The sequence below is a fragment of the Bos indicus x Bos taurus genome, chromosome 7 (assembly GCF_003369695.1).
Source record: "Bos indicus x Bos taurus breed Angus x Brahman F1 hybrid chromosome 7, Bos_hybrid_MaternalHap_v2.0, whole genome shotgun sequence".
In the NCBI taxonomy this organism is placed as follows: Eukaryota; Metazoa; Chordata; class Mammalia; order Artiodactyla; family Bovidae; genus Bos; species Bos indicus x Bos taurus.
This window is the reverse complement of record NC_040082.1, coordinates 105,486,615-105,512,510: the sequence shown is the minus strand read 5'-3', so window position 1 is coordinate 105,512,510 and position 25,896 is coordinate 105,486,615. Positions and strand designations below refer to the sequence as shown.

General features: G+C 49.7%; 2 protein-coding genes across 2 annotated transcripts in view; both read left to right on the top strand.

Annotated features, from left to right (window-relative positions):
• The window catches only part of LOC113896151 (proline-rich receptor-like protein kinase PERK2), a 51,994-nt gene that overhangs the window by 20,558 nt on the left and 5,540 nt on the right, over positions 1-25,896 (top strand). The gene's annotated exons all lie outside the window — the stretch shown is intronic.
• Positions 10,128-25,522, top strand: LOC113896150. Its single transcript, XM_027548269.1, has 3 exons — positions 10,128-10,322; positions 13,010-13,138; positions 14,233-25,522. The coding sequence occupies exon 3, from the start codon at positions 14,263-14,265 to the stop codon at positions 25,435-25,437; it is 11,175 nt and encodes a 3,724-aa protein (XP_027404070.1). The 5' UTR covers positions 10,128-10,322; positions 13,010-13,138; positions 14,233-14,262; the 3' UTR covers positions 25,438-25,522.

Sequence of the window (25,896 nt, the reverse complement as noted above, 5' to 3'; positions counted from 1 at the left end):
GATCTTCCCAGGTTTTGGTATTAGGGTGATGGTGGCCTCATAGAATGAGTTTGGAAGTTTACCTTCCTCTGCAATTTTCTGGAAGAGTTTGAGCAGGATAGGTGTTAGCTCTTCTCTAAATTTTTGGTAGAATTCAGCTGTGAAGCCGTCTGGACCTGGGCTTTTGTTTGCTGGAAGATTTTTGATTACAGTTTCAATTTCCGTGCTTGTGATGGGTCTGTTAAGGTTTTCTATTTCTTCCTGGTCGAGTTTGGAAAGTTGTACTTTTCTAAGAATTTGTCCATTTCTTCCTCGTTGTCCATTTTACTGGCATATAATTGTTGATAATAGTCTCTTATGATCCTTTGTATTTCTGTGTTGTCTGTTGTGATCTCTCCATTTTCGTTTCTAATTTTATTGATTTGATTTTTCTCCCTTTGTTTCTTGATGAGTCTGGCTAATGGTTTATCAATTTTATTTATCCTTTCAAAGAACCAGCTTTTGGCTTTGTTGATTTTTGCTATGGTCTCTTTTGTTTCTTTTGCATTTATTTCTGCTCTAATTTTTAAGATTTCTTTTCTTCTACTAACCCTGGGGTTCTTCATTTCTTCCTTTTCTAGTTGCTTTAGGTGTAGAGTTAGGTTATTTATTTGACTTTTTTTCTTGTTTCTTGAGGTGTGCCTGTATTGCTATGAACTTTCCCCTTAGGACTGCTTTTACTGTGTCCCACAGGTTTTGGGTTGTTGTGTTTCATTTTCATTCGTTTCTATGCAAATTTTGATTTCTTTTTTGATTTCTTCTGTGATTTGTTGGTTATTCAGCAGGGTGTTGTTCATCCTCCATATGTTGGAATTTTTAATAGTTTTTCTCCTGTAATTGAGATCTAATCTTACTGCATTGTGGTCAGAAAAGATGCTTGGAATGATTTCTATTTTTTTGAATTTACCAAGGCTAGCTTATGGCCCAGGATGTGATCTATCCTGGAGAAGGTTCCATGTGCGCTTGAGAAAAAGGTGAAATTCATTGTTTTGGGATGAAATGTCCTATAGATATCAATTAGGTCTAACTGGTCTATTGTATTGTTTAAAGTTTGTGTTTCCTTGTTAATTTTCTGTTTAGTTGATCTATCCATAGGTGTGAGTGGGGTATTAAAGTCTCCCACTATTATTGTGTTATTGTTAATTTCTCCTTTCATACTTGTTAGCATTTGTCTTACATACTGCGGTGCTCCCGTGTTGGGTGCATATATATTTATAATTGTTATATCTTCTTCTTGGATTGATCCTTTGATCGTTATGTAGTGACCTTCTTTGTCTCTTTTCACAGCCTTTGTTTTAAAGTCTATTTTATCTGATATGAGTATTGCTACTCCTGCTTTCTTTTGGTCCCTATTTGCATGGAAAATCTTTTTCCAGCCCTTCACTTTCAGTCTGTATGTGTCCCCTGTTTTGAGGTGGGTCTCCTATAGACAACATATGTAGGGGTCTTGTTTTTGTATCCATTCAGCCAGTCTTTGTCTTTTGGTTGGGGCATTCAACCCATTTACGTTTAAGGTAATTACTGATAAGTATGATCCCGATGCCATTTACTTTATTGTTTGGGGTTCGAATTTATACACCATTTTTGTGTTTCCTGTCTAGAGAATATCCTTTAGTATTTGTTGGAGAGCTGGTTTGGTGGTGCAGAATTCTCTCAGCTTTTGCTTGTCTGAGAAGCTTTTGATTTCTCCTTCATACTTGAATGAAATCCTTGCTGGGTATAATAATCTGGGCTGTAGGTTATTTTCTTTCATCATTTTAAGTATGTCTTGCCATTCCCTCCTGGCTTGAAGAGTTTCTATTGAAAGATCAGCTGTTATCCTTATGGGAATTCCCTTGTGTGTTATTTGTTGTTTTTCCCTTGCTGCTTTTAATATTTGTTCTTTGTGTTTGATCTTTGTTAATTTGATTAATATGTGTCTTGGGGTGTTTCGCCTTGGGTTTATCCTGTTTGGGATTCTCTGGGTTTCTTGGACTTGGGTGATTATTTCCTTCCCCAGTTTAGGGAAGTTTTCAACTATTATCTCCTCAAGTATTTTCTCATGGTCTTTCTTTTTGTCTTCTTCTTCTGGAACCCCTATGATTCGAATGTTGTAGCGTTTAATATTGTCCTGGAGGTCTCTGAGATTGTCCTCATTTCTTTTAATTCGTTTTTCTTTTATTCTCTCTGATTCATTTATTTCTACCATTCTATCTTCTAATTCACTAATCCTATCTTCTGCCTCTGTTATTCTACTATTTGTTGCCTCCAGAGTGTTTTTAATTTCATTTATTGCATTATTCATTATATATTGACTCTTTTTTATTTCTTCTAGGTCCTTGTTAAACCTTTCTTGCATCTTCTCAATCCTTGTTTCCAAGCTATTTATCTGTGATTCCATTTTAATTTCAAGATTTTGGATCAATTTCACTATCATTATTCGGAATTCTTTATCAGGTAGATTCCCTATCTCGTCCTCTTTTGTTTGGTTTGGTGGGCATTTATCCTGTTCCTTTATCTGCTGGCTATTCCTCTGTCTCTTCATCTTGTTTAAATTGCTGAGTTTGGGGTGTCCTTTCTGTATTCTGGCAGTTTGTGGGGTTCTCTTTATTGTGGCTTTTCCTCGCTGTGTGTGGGTTTGTACAGGTGGCTTGTCAAGGTTTCCTGGTTAGGGAAGCTTGTGTCGGTGTTCTGATGGGTGGAGCTGTATTTCTTCTCTTTGTTCAGTCGCGCTGTGGGGAGGGAGGGAGGGATGCTGCAAACAAATAACACTGGCGTGCGCTCGCAGTGCCTCAGCCACACTGGGTCTGCCCCTGCTCACGGCGCGTGTAGCCTCCCTGCCCACACTGCTCGGGCTCTAGGTTGTTCCGCCGGGAACAATCCGAGGCTGGCCCTGGGTTGCATGTACCTCCCAGGTCCAAGCCGCTCAGGTTCAGGCACTCGGGTAGTCCTCAGAGGCGCAGACTCAGTTGGGCCTGAGTTTTGTGCTCTTCCCAGGTCCGAGCAGCTCAAGTGATGAGGTGTTTGGCGAGCGCCAATGCTGCGACTTATCGCCTCCCCGCCACTCGGTTATCTGGGTGTAAAACCGGCGCACCTTCTCAGGCAGATGTTAACCGTCCAGACCCCCAAAAAGTTTTAGTTAGCAAAGAAGCCTGCTTACAGTTTTATAGATAATGTCTCTCTGGGGCTGCGATTGCCCCCTTCCGGCTCTGGCTGCCTGTCACCGGAGGGGGAAGGTCTGCAGCCGGCTATCTCTGTTCAATTCTTTGTTCCGTGCGCGGGCCTGGCGGTGTCTTAGGTTGGGACTGGCTTTTCGCGTGGTAGATATCCCACAGTCTGGTTTGCTAGCCCAAATTATTTCGCTCAGATAGTGCTCAGGGTATTCAGGCCAGATTCTTACTCTAAGCGATGCAGCCCGCGCTGCGCCTCCCTGCCCAGCCCCCGCTTGCTAATGGCGCATGCAGGCGTCTGCGCTGCTTCTCCGCTGGGGGAGTTACCGTAGGACTCACAATCTTCGAGTTTTAATTGTTTATTTATTTTTTCTTCCTGTTATGTTGCCCTCTGTGCTTCCAAAGCTCGGCACAGATTCGGCAGTGAGAAGGTTTCCTGGTGTTTGGAAACTTCTCTCTTTTTAAGACTCCCTTCCGGGAACGGAACTCCGTCCCTCCCTCTTTTGTCTCTTTTTTTGTCTTTTATATTTTTTCCTACCTCCTTTCGAAGAGTTGGATTGCTTTTCTGGGTGCCTGATGTCCTCTGCCGGCATTCAGAAGTTGTTTTGTGGAATTTACTCGACGTTTAAATGCTCTTTTGATGAATTTGTGGGGGAGAAAGTGTTCTCCCCGTCCTACTCCTCCGCCATCTTGGCTCCTCCCTGCTTGGGTCTTTGAAAACGAATTGATTGAGATCATCTCTGTCTTAAGGTATTTAGTCCATTACCATCCGAGTGATTAATATGATTGAATTTAAATACACCATTTTACTAGTGTTCTTTCTGTAGTCCCTGAATTTTATTCCTCCATCCCTCCTTCTGCCTTTTTTTTTTAATTTGAATCATTTTTAGAATTCTATTTTAAATTCTACTGCCTTTTTTTTTCCTTTTTAGGGGCTCCTCAAGGAATTGTAATCCTTAACAAAAATCCTTAAATGATAACTGAATTAGAGTTACTGTTGTTCTACTTCATCTAAAATGTAAAAATCTTCCAACCGTGTAGGTCCTTTTACCCTCAACATTGTTGTTTATTCTCCACTTTTCATGTGAAATACATCTGCTGCTGCTAAGTCACTTCAGTCGTGTCTGACTCTGTGCGACCCCGTAGACGGCCTCCTACCAGGCTCCTCTGTCTCTGGGATTCTCCAGGCAAGAACACTGGAGTGGGGTGCCATTGCCTTTTCCAATGCATGAAAGTGAAAAGTGAAAGTGAAGTCGCTCAGTCGTGTCTGACTCTTAGCGACCTCATGGACTGCAGCCCACCAGGCTCCTTGGTCCATGGGATTTTCCAGGCAAGAGTACTGGAGTGGGGTGCCATTGCCTTCTCTGGTGAAATACATCTACATAGATTATTGATGCCGCAAGACCGTGTGTTAATCTTTGCTTATACTGCCATATGTGTGGGTTTTTTTTTTTTTTTAAGATGAAAATAATAGTCTTTCCTTATTATGTGGATATCTATCATCCCTTATGTATTCTTCATTTCTCCCCAGATATGTCTCGCTCAAGTATGATTCTCCTTCAACTTGAAGTTTCTTAGCATTTCTGCTCTAAAATCCTTGTCTGATAATTACAAGAACTGGGCCTCTTGGGGTCACACTCCATTGATAAACTTTTCTCATGAGAATGTTTCATTTTCTTGAGTTTATTCAAACTCATTTGTCGCCATTTTGGATTATATCCTAGACATTGCAAATGTTAAGTTGCGGACACTCTGGATACTGTCATAGTCTTCCAGAAGTATGGGTATTTTTGTTTTAGCAGGATAGCAACTTGGACTCTTTACCACATGCATCGCAAACTTTTTTCCTAGTCTCTCGTACTTTGGCCTTATTTATGGCATCATTAGGCATACACTTTTTTTTTTTTTTTGGTCTTTATGATGTCAAACATGTTTATCTTTTACAAAGCTTTTGGGTTTCCTGTTTAGTTTCTTAAGAGCTCACTGACTTATACACACATAATAATAAATGCTCTTATAATTTTTCAAGTCATCTGAATTTTTTAGAATATGGTATGAGGTAGAGGTCCAAGCATATGTTCTTGCAGATAGATTGCCCTGTACCATTTATTTAAACACAGAATTTCCCTCTCCTGAATTGAAATACATTATATCATTGATATTTTGGTACACTGGTATTAATTTCTGGTTTCATTTTTCTGTCCCATTGGTCTATTTCTCTAGTCACAGATGTGAACCATACTGTGATTATGATGGCTTTTAAGTCTATACATCTGACGAGTCCAAGTTTTCTTATTACTGTTATTTTTTCTGATCTTTTGGGCTACTCTCACTGACTCTTCCGTCTGAGTACTGAAATTATTTCAGTATTTCCAAAACACTCCACATTGAGATTCTAATCGGACATGAATTATGGTCTGTGAGTTGTGACATTGTGTAATAATTGTTATAGGAATTCTTTCTTTCTCCTAAACTGGTGGTACATCAGGTGCTAGGGTGCCTGTAGTTTGTAACTTGCTTTTTCTTTTTTAATTTGCATTTTTTCTTTGTTTTTAGTTTTTTTTTTTAACTTTACAATATTGTATTGGTTTTGCCATATATCAACATGAATCTGCCACAGGTATACATGTGTTCCCCATCCTGAACCCCCCTCCCTCCTCCCTCCCCGTACCATCCCTCTGGGTCATCCCAGTGCACCAGCCCCAAACATCCAGTATCGTGCATTGAACCTGGACTAGTGACTCGTTTCATATATGATATTATACATGTTTCAATGCCATTCTCCCAAATGATCCCACCCTCGCCCTCTCCCAGAGTCCAAAAGACTGTTCTATACATCAGTATCTCTTTTGCTGTCTCGTATACAGGGTTATTGTTACCATCTTTCTAAATTCCATATATATGCGTTAGTATACTGTATTGGTGTTTTTCTTTCTGGCTTACTTCACTCTGTATAATAGGCTCCAGTTTCATCCACCTCATTAGAACTGATTCAAATGTATTCGTTTTAATGGCTGAGTAATACTCCATTGTGTATATGTACCACAGCTTTCTTATCCATTCATCTGCTGATGGACATCTAGGTTGCTTCCATGTCCTGTCTATTATAAACAGTGCTGCGATGAACATTGGGGTACACGTGTCTCTTTCAATTCTGATTTTCTCAGTGTGTATGCCCAGCAGTGGGATTGCTGGGTCATAAGGCAGTTCTATTTCCAGTTTTTTAAGGAATCTCCACACTGTTCTCCATAGTGGCTGTACTAGTTTGCATTCCCACCAACAGTGTAAGAGGCTTCCCTTCTCTCCACACCCTCTCCAGCATTTATTGCTTGTAGACTTTTGGATCGCAGCCATTCTGACTGGCGTGAAATGGTATCTCATAGTGGTTTTGATTTGCATTTCTCTGATAATGAGTGATGTTGAGCATCTTTTCATGTGTTTGTTAGCCATCTGTATGTCTTATTTGGAGAAATGTCTATTTAGTTCTTTGGCCCATTTTTTGATTGGGTCATTTATTTTTCTGGAATCGAGCTGTAGGGGTTGCTTGTATATTTTTGAGATTAGTTGTTTGTCAATTGCTTCATTTGCTATTATTTTCTCCCATTCTGAAGGCTGTCTTTTCACCTTGCTTATAGTTTCCTTTGTTGTGCAGAAGCTTTTAAGTTTAATTAGGTCCCATTTGTTTATTTTGGCTTTTATTTCCAATATTCTGAGAGGTGGGTCATAGAGGATCCTGCTGTGATGTATGTCAGAGAGTGTTTTGCCTATGTTCTCCTCTAGGAGTTTTATAGTTTCTGGTCTTACATTTAGATCTTTAATCCATTTTGAGTTTATTTTTGTGTATGGTGTTAGAAAGTGGTCTAGTTTCATTCTTTTACAAGTGGTTGACCAGTTTTCCCAGCACCACTTGTTAAAGAGATTGTCTTTAATCCATTGTATATTCTTGCCTCCTTTGTCAAAGATGAGGTGTCCATAGGTGTGTGGATTTATCTCTGGGCTTTCTATTTTGTTCCATTGATCTATATTTCTGTCTTTGTGCCAGTACCATACTGTCTTGATGACTGTGGCTTTGTAGTAGAGCCTGAAGTGAGGAAGGTTGATTCCTCCAGTTCCATTCTTCTTTCTCAAGATTGCTTTGGCTATTCGAGGTCTTTTGTATTTCCATACAAATTGTGAAATTATTTGTTCTAGCTCTGTGAAGAATACCGTTGGTATCTTGATAGGGATTGCACTGAATCTATAAATTGCTTTGGGTAGTATACTCATTTTCACTATATTGATTCTTCCAATCCATGAACATGGTATATTTCTCCATCTATTAGTGTCCTCTTTGATTTCTTTCACCAGTGTTTTATAGTTTTCTATATATAGGTCTCTAGTTTTGTTGCAATGGTGAATGGAATTGTTTCCTTAATTTCTCTATTTTCTCATTATTAGAGTATAGGAATGCAAGGGATTTCTGTGTGTTGATTTTATATCCTGAAACTTTACTATATTCATTGATTAGTTCTGCTAATTTTCTGGTGGAGTCTTAAGGGTTTTCTATGTAGAGGATCATGTCATCTGCAAACAGTGAGAGTTTTACTTCTTCTTTTCCAATTTGGATCCCTTTTATTTCTTTTTCTGCTCTGATTGTTGTGGCCAAAACTTCCAAAACTATGTTGAATAGTAATGGTGAAAGTGGGCACCCTTGTCTGTTCCTGACTTTAGAGAAAATGCTTTCAGTTTTTCACCATTGAGGATAATGTTTGCTGTGGGTTTGTCATATATAGCTTTTATTACGTTGAGGTATGTTCCTTCTATTCCTGCTTTCTGGAGAGTTTTTATCATAAATGGATGGTGAATTTTGTCAAAAGCTTTTTCTGCATCTATTGAGATAATCATATGGTTTTTATTTTTCAATTTGTTAATGTGGTGTATTACATTGATTGATTTGTGGATATTGAAGAATCCTTGCATCCTTGGGATAAAGCCCACTTGGTCATGGTGTATGATCTTTTTAATGTGTTGTTGGATTCTGATTGCTAGAATTTTGTTAAGGATTTTTGCATCTATGTTCATCAGTGATATTGGCCTGTAGTTTTCTTTTTTTGTGGCATCTTTGTCAGGTTTTGGTATTAGGGTGATGGTGGCCTCATAGAATTGCATTTTTCATTTAATGTATGCTCTGATTATTTGCTTACCTCATTACACATTCCTCAAAATCACTTAAGAGTATTTTGGCCTCTATATGAAGGTGATGCAGAGAGAAAAGCCTCCAAGAGATCTTTTGTCTCTTTTCCTCGCCTTCATGTAACTCCTTTGGCTTTTGTGTAATATTTGTTCCTGTGAATTGTAGAGTTTTGGACATCACTATGAATTTTTTTTTTCTCATTTCCATTTGCAGCTCGTTTTTTTGTATGCAGCCATGTGCCTTAGGAATGATGGGATATATATATACATACATGTGTTCTGTATGTGTATACAGATATGCTTTTAAAAATTAGAATCTCTTGGATCTTCTAACTGACAATTTCTGCTAAGCTCTCTTTTCAAACATTTACACTGATTGTCCAAGTCCTTGTTATCTTGCTTTTGCTGTAATTACCAAAAATAATGATACCCACAGCAAGGGTGGGCAACATCTTTCTCCTTCCTTTAGCAAAACTGACTTTAGAATTTCATTGTAAAAATGGCATTTGTTATGGTTTTGTGGTTAGACTTACCATTTTTAGGTACTATCTTATCTATTTTTAAAAATATTTATTATAAATAGCTATGGATTTGGGAAAGTGCTTTGAGGTGCTATTTGGAAAACCATATGGCTATCTTTTAAAGTCCTAGATGTAATGAATTACCTTGGGAATCTAAAGATACTGAACTAATGTTACATCTTTAGAATAAATCCTACTTGGGTATAGTATTATTCTTCTGATAACTGGCCTTTTTTTTTAGAGTATTTGCATCATATCTGTTGGTGAGAGCTAGATTTTGATAACGTTTTTCTTTTTTCTTCTTTTTTAAAAAGGAAATTACAAAGTTTTTCTTTTCCTTTTTTTATGGTAACTGGTGGGTCAGACGGTAAAGCATCTACCTGCAATGCAGAAGACCCCGGTTCGATCCCTGAGTCAGGAAGATCCCCTGGAGAAGGCAATGGCAACCCACTCCAGTACTCTTGCCTAGAAAACTCCATGGATGGAGGAGCCTGGTGGGCTACAGTCCATGGGGTTGCAAAGAGCTGGGCACGACTGAGTGACTTGTTGGTTTGTTTTTGAGGTATAGTTTTCTTTTTAAAGAAAAGTTTTCCCCCAGTTTTATTGAAATATAATTGACATACAGCACTGTGCAAATTTAAGGTGTATGGCATAATGACTTAGGTACATCATGAAATAATGATCACAAGAAGTTTTGTGGACATTGGGACTTCCCTGGTGGTCCAGCAGTTAAGTCTCTGAGCTCCCAGTGCAGGGTTTGCTGATTTGATCTCTGGTTATAGCTCAGTTGGTAAAGAATATGCCTGCAATGCAGGAGACTCCGGTTTGATTCATGGGTTGGCAAGATCCGCTGGAGAAGGAAAGGCTACGCACTCCAGTATCCTGGCCTGGAGAATTCCATGGACTGTATAGAACATGGGGTTGCAAAGATTTGGACATGACTGAGCGACTTTCACTTGCACTTGGAGAATTAATCCCACATGCTGCAAGTCATGGCCTTAAATAAATAAATAAATATATAAAAGAAAAAAATGTTTAGTGAACATCCATCATCTCATATAGATACAAAATAAAAGAAAAAGAAAATTATTTTCCCTTGTGATGATAACTCAGAATTCACTCTCTTAAATCTTTCATATACAACATACAACAGTATTTTTAAATCATGTTGTACATTACATCCCTAATATATATTTATCTTATAGTTGGAAGTATGTACCTCTTGACTGTCTTCATCCACTTCCCCCTCTCCCTACCCCACTCCCTCCGGTAACCGTAAATCTGATCTCTCTTCCTATGAGTTCATTTGTTTTGGCTGCAGCACAAGGCACGTGGGATTTTAGTTTCCCGACCAGGGACTGAACCCGAGATCCCTGCAGTGGACGTGTGGAGTCTTAACCCCTGGACCACCAGAGAAGTCCGTGTTGTTTGGTTTTGAAGTGTAATCGACACACAGTGTTAAGTTAGTTACTGGTTTTCAATTTAGTAACCTGATGTTTCTGTGCATTAAACCATGATCACCACGTAACACTGTTTTAAAATACTCCATCATTCTTTCTATGTTTGAGTGAGGAGTGAGGGAGGCCAGGTCCCCACATCATATCCTCCTGCCAGCTTGACTAAAAGGCCAAATTCTAATGTTTTAAGTTAAATTTTGTTTATTAAAGTACCCCTTGAGACTACTCCTCACACACACACACACAATCACTTGTCAATTTAATTGTTTATCCTTCCAGATTTTTTAATGTCTATTCCAGTGTGTGTGTGTTGTGTGTGTTTGTATTTTTTTAAAAGTCAAGTCCAGGGACGTCCCCGGTGGTCCAGTGGTTAAGAATCCACCTTCCAACGGAGGGGATGTGGGCTTGATCCTGATCGGGGAACTAAGACCCCATATGCCATGGGGGCAGCTGAGGCAGCACACCGCAGCTACTTAGCCCACACACCCTAAGTAGAGAAGAGCCTGCCCGCCACTCTAAGACCTGATGCGGCCAAGCACGTGAAGAAAAGAAAAAGGTCAAGTCCTGTGTGCTTGTTGTTTATAACTCGCATTTTTCATTTAAGCTATGCTCTGATTCTTTGCTTATCTCCTTATATATTCCTCATCATCACTTATGAGTATTTTGGCCTCTATATGAAGGTGATGCAGAGAGAAAAGCCAGGCCATATTTTCACAATCCAAAGAAACCTACATGACTGGCCTCCCAAGCCCGCCCATGTCCCCTCTCAATCACCTCATTTCTGTATTTATTTTATTTCTTGGCTGTGATGGGTCTCCCTTGCTACGCACCGGCTTTCTCTAGTTGCCGTGAGCAGGGGCTGCTCTCTGTTGTGACGCGAGGACTTCTCATCGCGGCGGCTCCTCTTGTCGTGGAGCACAGGCTCTAAGTGTGTGGATTTCAGCAGTTGCGGCACACAGGCTTAGTTGCTCCTTGGCATGTGGGAGCTTCCGGGACCAGGGATCAAACCCGTGTCCCTTACCTTTCAAGGTGGATTTTTAACCACTGGATCACCAGGGAAGCCCCTGTCTAGACTTTCAATAGCAGAGCTTAATTTCTTCTCTTCTCTCTTGTATGTCCTATAACTGGAGGAACCAATTTGTTGTCTTTTATGTTCAGGTTCTTTCACTCAAAACAATGTATGTGAGATTCCTCTATACTGTTGACCGCTTTCTCACTGACATGTCAAATAAAATGCATTGATTTATAAATAGGTCGATATTTTTAATTCTATTCATTTATATTAATATATTGATAGATATACAGTTGACTTATTCATTATTCTGTTGATGGATATTTGGATGGTTTCTGGTTTGGGGTGAGTGTAAACACTTGAACCTCCTGAGTATATTCATCTGAGTAGAATTGATGACTTGTCTTCAAGATAGAGATCCAAGTGGTTGTAACTTGTTTCCCTTTTAAATTTTACCTATTCTGGTGGATCTGGACACCATTTCTTTTTTAAACCCTTTCTTTTCTTTTTTAAAAATATTATCTGACTGTGCCCTATTTTAGCTGCAGAATGCAGGGTCTTCAGTCTTCCTTGAGTCATGAGAAATTTTAGTTGTGGCTTGTGGGATCTAGTTCCCTGACCAGGGATTGAACCCGGGCCTCCTGCATTTAAGCCACCTCCCTGCTGAAAAGCATTGTTGTTTTCAGTTTTGACTCTCATAAACAATACGGTGATGAACATCCTTGAGTACTCTTCCTTATACACTTGTTAACTGACCCCCTAGCAATCACCTTTTTGGTTATTTCCAGGTTTTTTTTTTTTTAGGTACAAAATAACACTGGATACATATCAAATCTATAACCATATGGACCTACAAGATAACACAGGGAACTATGCTCAGTATCTTGTAATAACCGATAATGAAAGAGAATGTCAAAAAGGAATATGTATGTGCCTCCCCTCATGGTCCAGTGGCTCAGACTCCAAGCTCCCAGTGCAGGGGACCTGGGTTCAATCCCCAGTCAGGGAACGAGATCTCATATGCTGCAGCTGAAGTCCCCACGTTCCACAGATAAGACCTGGTGCAGCTAAATAAATAAACTAGCACAAATAAATATTCTAAGGAGGAATATAGACATGTATATATAACTGAATCACTTTGCTATATACCTGAAACTAATACAACATTGTAAATCAACTGTATTTCAATAAAAAAAATTTTTTAAAGGAATAAACTTCCTTGCACATTCAGTTTTGGACTTAAAATTCTTTGTTTTTGATGTTTCATTGTTAATCCAAAGACATGAACATGGAGGAAATTCACTGACAGTCATAGCCAAAATGCCATTTTAAAAAAAAAAAGATTTATTTATTTATCTGGATGCACCAAGACTTAGTTGAGGCATTTGGGATCTAGTCCCCTGGCCAGGGATCGAACCCAGGTCCCCTCCACTGGACACAAGAATTAGCCACTACATTAGCTACTAAACCACTAGGGAAGTCGCCCAAAATACCAATTTTTGATGGTGGCTTTACCCTACTCTTTGACATGACTGTTATTTCTCTAGTTTTACCTCTGAATAAGTGAACTTTGCAGTAACAAAAAAGGTTTTGTTTTGTTTTTTAAATAGAATTTAGTTTTTTGGGGTTTTGGGGGTTTTTTTTGGTTTTCACATCTCTTCATTTTGGTCTTGGGGACAGAGTCAGCCCAGGGCAGTGTTGCTGCACATTGCGTGGGATGAAGGGCTGAAGGCTGCTGCTTCTTGCAAGCTGGCTTCTGAGACTGCACCTTCTTCTCCTGCTCCTCCTCCAACTCTATGATCTTCCAAGGTATGAAGTCTGTGGTCCCAGCCAGAAGGGGGGACTCCTGTAAAGAAAGTGTCTTATGCTCCAGGGCTGCCTGAGTGTCTGAATACTCTGCACCGGGATACTTCTGAAATCTAGTCACCTCTTCGTTTTTTCCTGTACCCATCCTTCCATCTGTCATTGATCTATCCATCATCTATGTTATCCCCCATCTGATCCATCCAGCCATTCGTCAATCCACCTCCTTTTCATTGATCTCTTTACCAATTCCTTTACCTTTCGTCATTCACTCACTCATTTATCTACTCATTTCCATCTATTCACTCACCCACTCATCTATCCTCCATCCCTCCATCTATGCAACTATCCTGCTACTCAGACACCCATCCATTTATCTGTTTATGCTCTCATCCATCCATCCATCCATGCATCCATTTCCTTATTTACTGATCTGTTTGCCCATTCATTCATCAACTTCATTTACTCACCCATTTTCAGCCCAAACTCTCTTATCTGTTCCTCCAACCCATCCAATATTCATTCATCCACTAATTTATCCCGTCAGGATCTAGTCATCCATCTATCCATCCAACCTTCAATCTGCTCCCCTATACATTTACAGCCAAGCTAGCCACTCAGAACATCTACCTTTTCACAACTGGGAGCCCAGGCCCTGTGCCTGAGATGCGGCCCCAGAAATGAGTCAGGCTTGGTTCCTACCATCTAAGAATTCAGAATACCATCAGTCAGTGGGAAAAAGCAAATCACACCATGCACACGGACACAGGCAGGATATTTCCAAAACAGTATGATCAGTGCTGTCCTTATAGTGTGTTCCAGATACAGAGGAAAGTTGAAGAGCAGGTAGGTGGTCAGGCGTTCAGGTGAGAATGTGCCCTGTGTGCTGATGTCGAAGTAGCCACAGGATGATGTGGCCTGGGTACGAAAGGGCACCCGGGCATGTGACTGGGAAGGAGTACCTGCCAAGTGGAGGAGGAAGATGGCAAGATCCCAAGAACAAGAACATGTAGGTTCTGGGGGTGAGTACCCGCCCCCGCTAGGAGGCCATGTGTCTGCATGACGCTGCTCCCTGACCACCTCCCTACTGCCCCCCACAGGCAGAGCCGACCCGCCTAGGAACCAAGACAATGCAGCAAGCAACACAGCTACAGGTGTCACCCAGTGGGCAGAGCTCCTATCAGTCCATGCCCAATTTCCAAGATAGAATGGGGACACTGTGTTCACAGCTACAGGCGTCACCCAGTGGGCAGAGCTATCAGTCCATCCCCAATTTCCAAGATAGAATGAGGACACTGTGTTCACAGCTACAGGCGTCACCCAGTGGGCAGAGCTCCTATCAGCCCGATCCCAGTCTCCAAGACAAACCGGGAACACTGCATCCACAGCCCCAGAGCGAACCCTCTGCCTCCAAGGAGACCCTTCTGGAACAGCCTGACAAGGACAAGACGGTGGCTCGTCGTGTCCCTCGCCTCCGCGCTGTGGTGGAGAGCCAGGCCTTCAGGAATGTCCTGGTGGATGAAATGGACATAATGGTGTCCCGCGCAGCCACCCTCATTCAAGCCTGTTGGAGGGGGTACCGCCTCCGGCAGAAGCTTATCTCGCAGATGATGGCGGCCAAGGCCATCCAGGCGTCCTGGCGACGCTTCAACACCAGGCGCCTCCTCCGGGCTGGCAAGGCGATGGAGAAAAAAGCGAAGGTGGAGGAACGCGACATCCCTTACCACCCGCCCCAGCAGGTGCGGTTCCAGCATCCGGAAGAGGGCAAGTCCCTTCTGGCCCAGCCCACCATGGTGAGCAAGGAGACCCAGTTCCCTTCCTCTGACAGCCTGGCTGCTTATACCCACCAACCGGCCCTTTTGCAGTCCCAGGGCATGTCACCGCCTGGGACGTGCTCTGCCGGAGGCCCCAGCGTCACCTTCCTGCCACACCAGACAGTCGCCATCAAACTTCCATGTCCCATGAGTCTCGATGCGAAGTGCCGCCCATGCCTGATGACAAGAACCGTCAGAAGTACCTGCCTTGTCCAAGTAGAAGGCGACCCAATGAAGACCAAGCAAATAACTTCCAGAGCCAACAAGGCAGGAGCCATGGGGCCACCACCATCTGCAAGGTGCGCCCAGGCAGTTCAAGGACAATTCAAGACCCAAACCCAGGTCCACACGGAAGCAGAGGTCCTCAAAATGCTACCTCAGACAGGCCCAGCGCCTGTGATAACCAAGACCCTCGCCCAGCCAGGGCCCACTATGACCACGAGCAAGACTCCCTTCCAGATGTACCCGGCAGCCACGATAACCAAGACCTCGCCCCAGCCTTGCCCGGTGCCCATGGTAACAATAGCCAAGACCCCACCCCAGATGTACCTGGCAGCTGCAATGGCCAAGATTCCACCAGAGACAGACCCAGCAGCCCCCATGACCAAAACTGCGGCCCAGACATGCCCGGCGGCCACCATGATCAAGGCTCCACTCCAGTCGTGCTTGGCAGCCATGATGAACAAGACCCTACCCCAGCCATGCCCGATGTCAACTGTCACAATAACCAAGGCCCCACCCCAGGTGTACCCCCAAGGCCCGGTGGGCAAGATCCCACCTCAGATGTGCCCGCCAGCCACAGCGACCAAGACCCCACTCCAGTCATGCCTGGCGGCCATGATGAGTAAGATCCAACCCCAGCCATGCCCAGTGCCCATGATAACCATCACCAAAACCCCACCCCAGCCCTGCCCGGTGACCCAAGGGACCAAGACCCCAGCTGCAATGCGACCAACAGCCTCCATGACCAACACTACACCCCAGACACCACCGGCAGCCACGATGACGAAGGCCCCACCCCAGCTAGGCCTGCTGGCCTCGATGATCAAGTCTCCAACTCAGACACGGCCTGCGGCCACAGCGACCAAAGTCCCGCCCCAGGCGTGTGCAGTGCCCTTGCTGACCAAGACGCCACCCCAGACGCACCCAGCACCCACGGGAACCAAGACCCTACTGCAGACATGTCAGGTGGCTACAGCGACCAAGACCCACTCTCATCAGATGCTCCAAGGAGCCACGGTGGCGAAAACTGCTCCTCCCCAGACGCGCCTGGCGGCCATGATCACCAAGACTCCAGCTCAGTTACGCTCAGTGGCCACCATCCTCAAAACCCTGTGCCTGCCCCCGTCAGCAGCTGGAAACCTCAAGCCTCCGTTTTCAGCAGCGGCGACAGCTGGAATTTCCGACACCTCATCCCACACGTGTCTAAGTGGACCAAAGGCCAGGGCCACGGTGAACGCGAGACAGGCGACCAGGGCGGTCAAGGTCTCGTCCCGCTCATACTTGACAGAGGGAAAAGTGAAATGCTTTCCCCCGTCACATCCGGGGGCTGGGGCTCCCAAGCCTCCAGCCAGGCCTCCTTTGGAAGGCGAGAAAATCAAGGCCTTCTCCCAGAAACAAGGGAAAACGGAAACCACGTCTGACACCAGTATGGCCATGGAAATGCCCGGGGATCTGACCTGGGCAAAAGTGGCGAGCGACAGGAACAAGTGGGCACATCCGAGGACGGACATCTTGAAGGTTCAGTCCCAACTGTATGGGCCTGCAAGAACCGCTGGGGCGCCTCTGAGCACATGTCTGCCTCAAGCGCAACTGGCCCCTCGTTCAACCACAGGCTCGCCTCAGGCCCATCTGCTGGCCGAGCTGACTAAGGCCCTGCCCCAGGAGCACGTGTCTGCCAAGTTGACCATGGCCCAGGGCCAAGGATACCCACAAGCCCAACCCCCCGCCGCCGTGGCCCAACCACACCTGAGTGTGTGTCTGTCTAAGACACCGTCCCAGGCACACCTGCCCGCCAAGCTGATGAAGGCGCAGTCCCAGGCACAGCTGACCACAGCAGTGATCAAGGTACAGTCCCAAGGGCATCTCCCCACCGGATTGACAAAGGCGCAGTCCCAGGCCCAGCTGGTCACAGATACAGCCAAGAGCCTCTATGCGGCCCACCAGGCTGCTGAACTCAGCAGCAAGACGCAGTCGCAGCCACTCCTGGTGGGCTTCAAGGCTTCCACCCAGCCCTGCCAGCACATTGGCGCTCTGCCCCGAGCCAAGCCAGAAGACAGACTGACCCAGCTCCCATCCCACAGCTACGTGCAGGGCAAGGCCACCCTGGGCCTGCACCAGGGGGCCTCTGAGACCCAGAACATGCTGGTGCCTCTGCTGGCCTCTGCTGGCCACACCACGTGTAATGCTGAATCCTGGGGGGACAGCAGGGCTGCCCGGGCCCAGCCTTCAACCACCAGCGCACCCCCGCCCAGCCAGGAGGAGCTAGCGGCCTCCCAACTCGCCTCCCTGTGTGCTGAGCTGGCCGCCGTGCTGGGCTCGCAGGAGGACCTCCGCGCCCTGCTGGCCAAAGCCCTCTCCCAGGGGGAAGTGAGGGCGGCCCTGAACCAGGCCCTGTCCAAAGAAGTCTTGGGAGCCACGATGGCCAAGGCCTTGCCCCAGGGCATCCTGGGCACGGTGCTGGTGAAGGCGCTCTCCTGGGGCGAGCTGGGCACCAGCCTGTCCCGCGCACTGTCCCGGGGCGAGCTGACTAAGGCCATTCAGAGCAGACTGGCGGACGTGCTTAGCAAGGCCCTGACGGAGGAGGAGCGCGCCACCTTGAGCCAGGCCCTGTGTCAGGGTGAGCTGGGTGCAGTCCTCAGCCAATCTCTCTCTCAGGCGGCCCTGAGGTCTGGAGTCGGCCTCCCCAAGGCTGCCTCCAAAACGATGGGAAGTGGGATGACCGTGATGCCGGCCCCCGTGGAGGTGGACTGCAGGGGGAGCCTGTCGGCCGCATGGGGGCCCAGCCTGGGCCCCATGAGACTACAGCCCAGCAAGGTTAGGGTTCCCTGGGGTGGGGCCTGGGAGGGTTTTGTCACAGGCTGGCCGTCCGGGCTCTTGGAAGAGAGGGGGGATGGGGCTATGCTCGGGGGGTCACCCTGCTCATCCGTGGTCTCTGTAGGTGCCTCCTTGATTGCTGGGGTGATGACCATTCACCAGTATCCCCCTATTTCTGCCCCGGGTCCCACTCTGTCATGGGAGACGGGACCCAGCAGAAGCCCCTTAAATCTGTACCTGACCCTCAAGAACTGTGAGGAAAGAGTGTGCCTGCACCCCAGGGTGAGTGAATTGGCATCAGCCCTCGGCCCAATGGTGAGTGATGTGGACCCCAACTTGTCCAACATGCCCCACCAACAGCCAGCCTCCGGTCTGTGGCAGCCACTCCTTGCCAATGGCGTGGGCCCGAGCACCAGCCAGCCGTCACTGGCCACTGGCAGCTCAACCACAAGCACCCACAGTCCACACGTGGTCAGCAGGGTGGCCCCACACACAAGGGCATCCCCAGGGGAGTGCAGGTTAGCACCGGGCAAGCTTCCCAGCACCACAGGTCGTGGGAGCGGCACCCACTCCCACAGCTGTGCCACCAACTATGGGGGTTCTGTTTGCTGGTGTCAGCCCTCGGGGATCAGCAGGGCATCCCCCGGTGGGGGCCAACCCCAAGGGGCCAAAGTTCCACAACAGCTACCTGTGGTCCCCGAGGAGACCGTGCAGAGAACACGGTCCCCGAATCATAAACGAGGCTGCAGGGGCCCTAGGCAGGTGACCAAAGAAGCGACCCCAGTTCCGCCACAGGCCGCCACAGTGAGCAAAGCACAAGTGCATGCCCCCAAGGCCTGCGTCATAACCCCAGGTCCCTGGCCCGGTTCCGTGGCTCCTGGTCGTTGCTGGGCAGCCAAGCGAGGGGGTCAGGTGGATCCCGGTCTGTTCCAAGTCTCCCCAGGCAATAAGCTGACACCCACCCTTTCCCGAACAGCCATCCCTGGGAAGGAGAAGAATCAAACACGGGGTAGCCTTTCCAGGGCACATGGCCCACAGGAGCGGATAACTGGCCATATACCTAGTGAACTGGTGGCCACTATGCCACAAGGTCCAGACAATGACCTGTCCAGAAGCTTCTCCCAGGGCTGCACAGACTACGGCCTAAATATGAGCAATTCCCAGAGCTCGCTGCGCAGCTGCGGCTCACTCGGCCTTTCCACCATGTCTGTGGCCAGCATGGCCGCTGTTGACGTGGTGGACGAGGAGGCCTGGGAAGCCAGCTTGGACAGGGACTTTGATCTAGATGCTCTCCTCTCCGCAGAGACCGTGGAGAGGTCCCAGGGACCCAGGAGTGTGGAAGAGACTGAGGGAGCAGGTCACAGGCACCTGGCCCCAAGCCTCCATGACCAGTCTTCTGTAGACTCAGAGCTGATCCACATTCTACAGCATAGCTCACTGGCCAGTCGCATGACACTGAGTGTGCACTGGGACTCAGAGGATGAGGAAGACATGTCCTCAGATCAGAGTTCCATGAATCTGAAGGAGAGTTTGTCGCAGGCACCCTATGGGACTGTGTTGACCAGAAGTTTGTCATCGAGTCACATGGTCCCTACTGTCTATCAGCAGCCGTCTGTGGCTGGTAGGTTGACCTCATGCCTATCTCAACCTGTAGTAGCCAGTAAGGTGGCCTCAAATCCAGGCCAGCTCTCTATGGCCAGTAGAATGACCAGCAGCCTATCTGAGCCATCGGTGGTCAATAAGGTGACTCCCAGCTTAGGCCAGATGTCCAGGACCAAGAAGGTGTCCCTCAGCCGAGGCCAGCCATTGATGGTTGAGGGGGTGGTTCCCGGCTTTTCACAGCCACTGATGGCCTGCAGATTGGCCCTGAGCCTCGCCCAGCCATCTATGACCAGTGGGGTGGCCTCCAGCGTCACCCAGCCACCTGTGACCAGTGGGGTGACCTCCACACTTGCCCAGCCACCTGTGACTAGTGGGGTGGATCCCAAGCTCAGCCAGCCACCTGTGACCAGTGGGGTGGCCCCCAGCCTTGCCCAGGCACCTGTGACTACTGGAGTGGCCCGCAGCTTAAGCCAGACATCTGTGACTGGTGGGGTTGTCCCCAGCCTAAGCCAGCCATCTTTGACATTTGGAGTATCCCCCTGCCTAAGCCAGCCATCTTTTACCAGTGGGATGGCTCCTAGCTTAGGCCAGCCTTCTATGACTTGTGTGGTGGCCCCCCGCCTAGCGCAGCCATCTGTGGCCACTAGGGGGACCCCCAGCCTGGCCCAGCTACCTGTGATGAGTGGTGCAGGTTGTGCTATGAGTCAGCCGAGTTGGGCCCCTAGGGTGAGTCCAAATCTACCATCCTCGAGGGTGGATGCAGTGACTCCCAGTCAGCATTATTCATCCTTTGCCATTGAAGTCACCTCGGGTGCACCATATGCATCAGTGGCTAATGGCGTGGGCCAGGGTCTGAGCCAGCCAGCCGTGTCTGCTAGGGTGGACCCACGTCAAGATCCTCTGACAGTCAGAGGGGTGGCCCCGCATCCCCAGGTCCCTGAGTTCAGCGAGGTGGCCCTGGGCTTTCATCAGCTGCCTGGTATTGGTGGGAGGCACCCAAGAGTAACGGAACAACCTGCTGTCATCGTTTCTGCTCCAAACCTCTACCAAGCGCCTGTGGCCAGTGGGGAGGACTCTTGTCTAGGCCAGGAAGCCAGTGTGTCTCTGTTGAGGGGCATGTCTGTGAGCAGATCCCAGGGTGCCACAGCCTCCGAAGTGCTCCCAGATGTGTCTCGGGGGACTCTGGCTACTGGCATGTTCCTAAGTATGTCTCAGGTACCCATGGCCCCTGGCAGAGCAGGGAGGGTGGGCCAGAGGAGTGTGGCTACCGCCATGGGCCCAAGCCAGTCTCAGATGAGCAGGGGCATGGCTCCCATGACATCCCGTGCCTCTGTGGCTGCTGCCCCTTTGACTCATGAATCGGCCAGGATGGCTCCTGGCTTCTCTCAGGCTTCAGTGTCCAGTAGACTGGGTGTGAGTTCGTCTAAGTTTTCCGTGACCAGTGTGGGCCCCAGCATATCTCAGGTCAGCGTGGATCTTCCAGTATCTCTGGACCACCGGTGTCCTTCTGTGTCCACAATCTCCAGCAGTTACCAACAAGCTGATGTTATCATCCAGGAGCCTACAATGGGCATGCCCAGTGCTGTGGCCCCAGGTTCTGTAGCCGGTGGCATGGCCTCTACTCTCCCCCCAGGGTCCATGATCAGAGACATGGGCCAGAGCCTTCCTCCAGGGCCCATATTGAGTTGTGTGGCCCCCAGCCTTCCACCAGGTTATGTGGTCAATGGTGTAGTCCATACTCTTCCCCCTGGGTCCATGATCAGTGGCGTGGGCCTGAGCCTTCCCCCAGGGTCCGTGATCAGTGGTGTGGGCCTGGGTCTCCCCCCAGGGTCTGTGATCGGTGGCGTGGGCCTGGGTCTCCCCCCAGGGTCTGTGATCGGTGGCGTGGGCCTGGGTCTCCCCCCAGGGTCTGTGATTGGTGGCGTGGGCCAGGGCCTTCTCCCAGGATCTGTGATCGGTGGCGTGGGCCAGGGCCTTCCCCCGGGGTCTGTGATTGGTGGCGTGGGCCAGGGCCTTCCCCCGGGGTCTGTGATCGGTGACGTGGGCCAGGGCCTTCTCCCGGGGCCTGTGATCGGTGGCGTGGGTCAGGGCTTTCCCCCAGGGCCTGTGATTGGTGGCGTGGGCCAGGGCTTTCCCCCAGGGCCTGTGATCGGTGGCGTGGGCCAGGGCTTTCCCCCAGGGCCTGTGATCGGTGGCGTGGGCCAGGGCTTTCCCCCAGGGCCTGTGATCTGTGGCGTGGGTCAGGGCCTTCCTCAAGGGCCTGTGATCGGTGGCATGGACCAGGGCCTTCCTCCAGGGCCTGTGATTGGTGGCGTGGGTCAGGGCCTTCCCCCAGGGCCTGTGATTGGTGGCGTGGGCCAGGGCCTTGCTCTAGATCCCATGAGCAGCAGTGTAGCCCAGGGCCTTCCTCCAGGGTTTGGGGCAACTGGCATGGCCAGAACTGTGCCTATGAGTTCTGTGGCGACTTCAGTGTCCCCCAGTCTGATTGCAGCATCTGGCAGTGACGGGAAGAAGCAAGGTCTCTCGGTGAAGCCGTCAGCTAGTCTAAGTGCTCCGGACCTGCTCTTAGATTCAGTGCTAGGTGCAGTGGACTCCAGAATCCCTCCTTGTCCTGTGAACTCTACTGTGGACACAGCATCTATGCCTGGGGGACTGAGTCAGAACCTAGTTCTGGAGCCCATGGCTAGTACAGCCAGTCCACCCTCCACAGTCGGAGGCGTGGCCCCGAGCCTTCCCCAGGGGTCCCTGCTGATTGGAATCTCTCCTCGTCCATACCATGGGGGCCTGGCAGGGGAAGGGTCCACAACCACCTTGCAGGCATCCCATCCCCCTGGCCTGGCTCAAGCTCCCCTCCAGGAAGCTCCTGGCATGGCTGGTGGAGTATACCAAGTGCCTTCGGTTCTGCAAAGAGCCTCACAGTTGAACCAGGCCATTGGGGTGGTGACGGCATTTGAGACCACAGATCCCAAGACTGTGATGAGGCCAGAGGACCCGGGCAGGGCTCCTCCCCAGGGGTCCGTATCCAGGCAGGGGTCCGAAGTCCTTGCGGCAACCCCATGGATATACCATAGTCCCCTGGCAATAGACACTGACTACAGCCAAGAATTCCCTGTAGAGAATGAGGCTCTTCCCAAAGACCAGAGGCCGCTATTGGAGGAGGTAGCTCCCGGCCAAGCTAAGTCAATGCCCAGCAGTGTGGCCTCTGTCCTTCCCCAGTCGCCAAGTCTTGCCAAGCCCTCCACGGTCAGTAGTGGCACCCCAACCCTGCAGCAGAGGTCAGAGACCAATTTGGTGGCCCCTGGTTCCCACACTGCAGCTGCCAGCCCCAGTGTGCAGACGGTGCCCATCACGGGCACTGGGGCCCCACTGGCTCACCCGCAGACTCCAAGCTCTCACACTACACTCCGGAGCCCCTCGGCTTATCAAAAGGCTTTGGTGGCTCATATACTGCCTCAGAGCCCCTCAATGACCCACCAGTCCCGTGGGATCATGGCTTCTACTGGAGTCTCAGGGTCACCCAAGCCGACCCATGACAATACTGCGGCCACCGGTCTACACCCAGGGTCTGTGGCTTGGACGGGGACCCCAAGAACTTCCCGGAGGTCACAGCCACGTGTTTCACCTCATCCATCCCTGTTTAGAAAGATGACGTACAGTGGTTTCCAGAAGGAAGCCATTCCCAGCGCACCCCAGAAGACAGCGGCTGGCGGTCTGATTCAGAATGGCCACAGGCCCCTTGGCCCTAGAACATCCTTCAGGTCCATGCATGCTATTTCTGTACCAGAAAAGCCAGACAGTTCTGCAGCTGGGACTGTGCCCTCCGGTCAGGAGCAGCAGGATGCCCCCAAGTCCTCGCAGAAATTTCCTAAACATTCCCTGCATGCACCGCCAGCCTTAACGCCAATAATCCACACTAATGAGCTGGCACAGGGCATGGCCAGCTCTAAGCAGAACCCTGGGATTCGGAGGGTGTCTCTGGGTTATGAGTCTTCACCGAGGGGTTCCCGGCGGCCCCTTTTTAGGCAGGAGTTGCCGCAGGCGTCTCCAATTTCCCTTAGCTTCATGGCTCCTGCAGAGAGTCTCAGGCCATCCGTGACTCCCGCTGGCATTCTTGGAACTTCTGTGACTCCTGCTGAGAGTCTCAGGGCGTCCCTGACGCCGGCTGACCATCTTGGGGCATCCCTGACTCCGGGTGACAGTCTTGGGGCGTCTCTGGCTCCAGCTGACCATCTTGGGGCATCCTTGACTCCAGCAGACAGTCTTGGGGCATCCCTGACTCCAGCTGACCATCTTGGGGCATCCCTGACTCCAGCAGACAGTCTTGGGGCATCCCTGACTCCAGCTGACCATCTTGGGGCATCCCTGACTCCAGCAGACAGTCTCGGGGCATCCCTGACTTCAGCAGACAGTCTCGGGGCGTCCCTGACTGTGGCTGACAGTCTTGGGGCGTCCCAGACTCCAGCTGACCATCTGGGGGCGTCCCTGACTCCGGCTGACCAACTTGGGGTGCCCCTGACCCCAGCTGACAGTCTCGGGGCATCCCTGACTGCAGCTGACAATCTGGGGGCATCCCTGCCTCCAGCTGACCATCTTGGGGCATCCCTGACTCCGGTTGACAGTCTTGGGGCATCCCTGACTCCAGCAGACAGTCTCGGGGCATCCCTGACTCCGGCTGACCATCTCAGGGCATCCCTGACTCCAGCTGACAGTCTCGGGGCGTCCCTGACTCCGGCTGACAGTGTTGGGGCATCCCAGACTCCAGCTGACCATCTGGGGGCGTCCCTGACTCCGGCTGACCAACTTGGGGTGCCCCTGACCCCATCTGACAGTCTCAGGGCATCCCTGACTCCAGCTGACAATCTGGGGGCGTCCCTGACTCCGGCTGACAGTCTCGGGATGTCCCTGACTCCCGCTGTACTCCAGGGCCCAGAGGACACTGCCATGTCTGGTGGTCAAGCGAGGAATTCTACCATCCCCAGCATAGCAGTTGGGCCCAGGGGCAGCACCGTGGCCCCTGGAGGCGCTTGGGAGCCAGCTGGGGGCACTGTGCCCTGGGATGTCGTGGGCAGCAAGGCAGCGGTGGACCCGAGACAGCCGAGGGAGTTGGTGGCATCAGTGCAGGCTGTAGAGAAGATAATCATCCACGCGGCGGTCATCATCCAGGCGTGTGCACGTGGCTTCCTGGTGCGCCGTACCATCAAGGTGTGGCACCAGTGGGCCATCATCATCCAGGCTGCCTGGCGTGGCTACTGTGTGCGGCGGGACCTGGCCCGCCTCTGCCGAGCTGCCACCATCATCCAGGCTGCGTGGAGAGGCTTCGTCATCCGCCAGAGCCGCACCCAGCAAATGCTGCTCCAGAACGTATGGGCTAAGACCGGCAGTGGGGCTAGGATGACGTCTGACCACCGCTGCTTCCAGTCCTGCCAGCCCCATGTCTGTGCTCTCTGCCAGTCCCTGACCTCCGGACTCGGAAGCCCACCCAGCGTGGTGATGCTTGTGGGTTCCAGCCCCCGCACATGCCACACGTGCGGCCACACGCTGCCCACCCGGGTGGTGCATGGCACGGGCCGGGGTGCTGCCAGCCAGGCCGGTGTGCCACGGGGCTGCCTGACCCAGTCAACCGCCCAGAGCCTTCGGCGGCCACCCCATCATCAGACCAAGGCGGCCACGGCCATCCAGTCTGCCTGGAGGGGCTTCGTCGTGCGTCGTCGGCTGAAGCAGCAACAGGACGCAGCCAAGATGCTTCAAGCCACCTGGCGCGGCCACAGCACCCGGGCCTCCCTCACCACGGACGCGCTCCTGGGGCCAGCGGTGTGGGACAACTCACGACACACGCAGTGGCCAGGCGTCTAGGACCTTGGCTTACTGGTGGGGGGATGCCAGGGGAGGGGCCGCATGGCTCTCTGGGTTTCATGAATAAAGCCCTCCACAGCCTGGATCTTGGCCTCCTGTGCGTGTGGGCGTCTTGGGCATGGTGTGGGGTGGGAATCTGGGGGCCCTAGAACATCCTGGACTGGAGGGGTGCAAAACTTTCAGCCACGCTGCAGGCACCTGGGGTCTGTGCCTGGAATCTGGACCCTAAGCCTTCTGCGGAGGTCAGGGCGGCCAGCCTGGACTCACTTGTGCCACCATATTCATCCAGGGCGAGCAGGGCAGCGTCCAGTCAGTTGTGGACGGAAGCACCCCAGAAGCCATTGTCTGGGGGGCCTGACTTGGAATGGCCACCATGAGGCCCTTGTTCCTAGAAAATCCTAGAGGCTTCCAGCCACATCCTGACTTGGGGGGATGCTGGGCCACCCTCAAGGGGCCCCA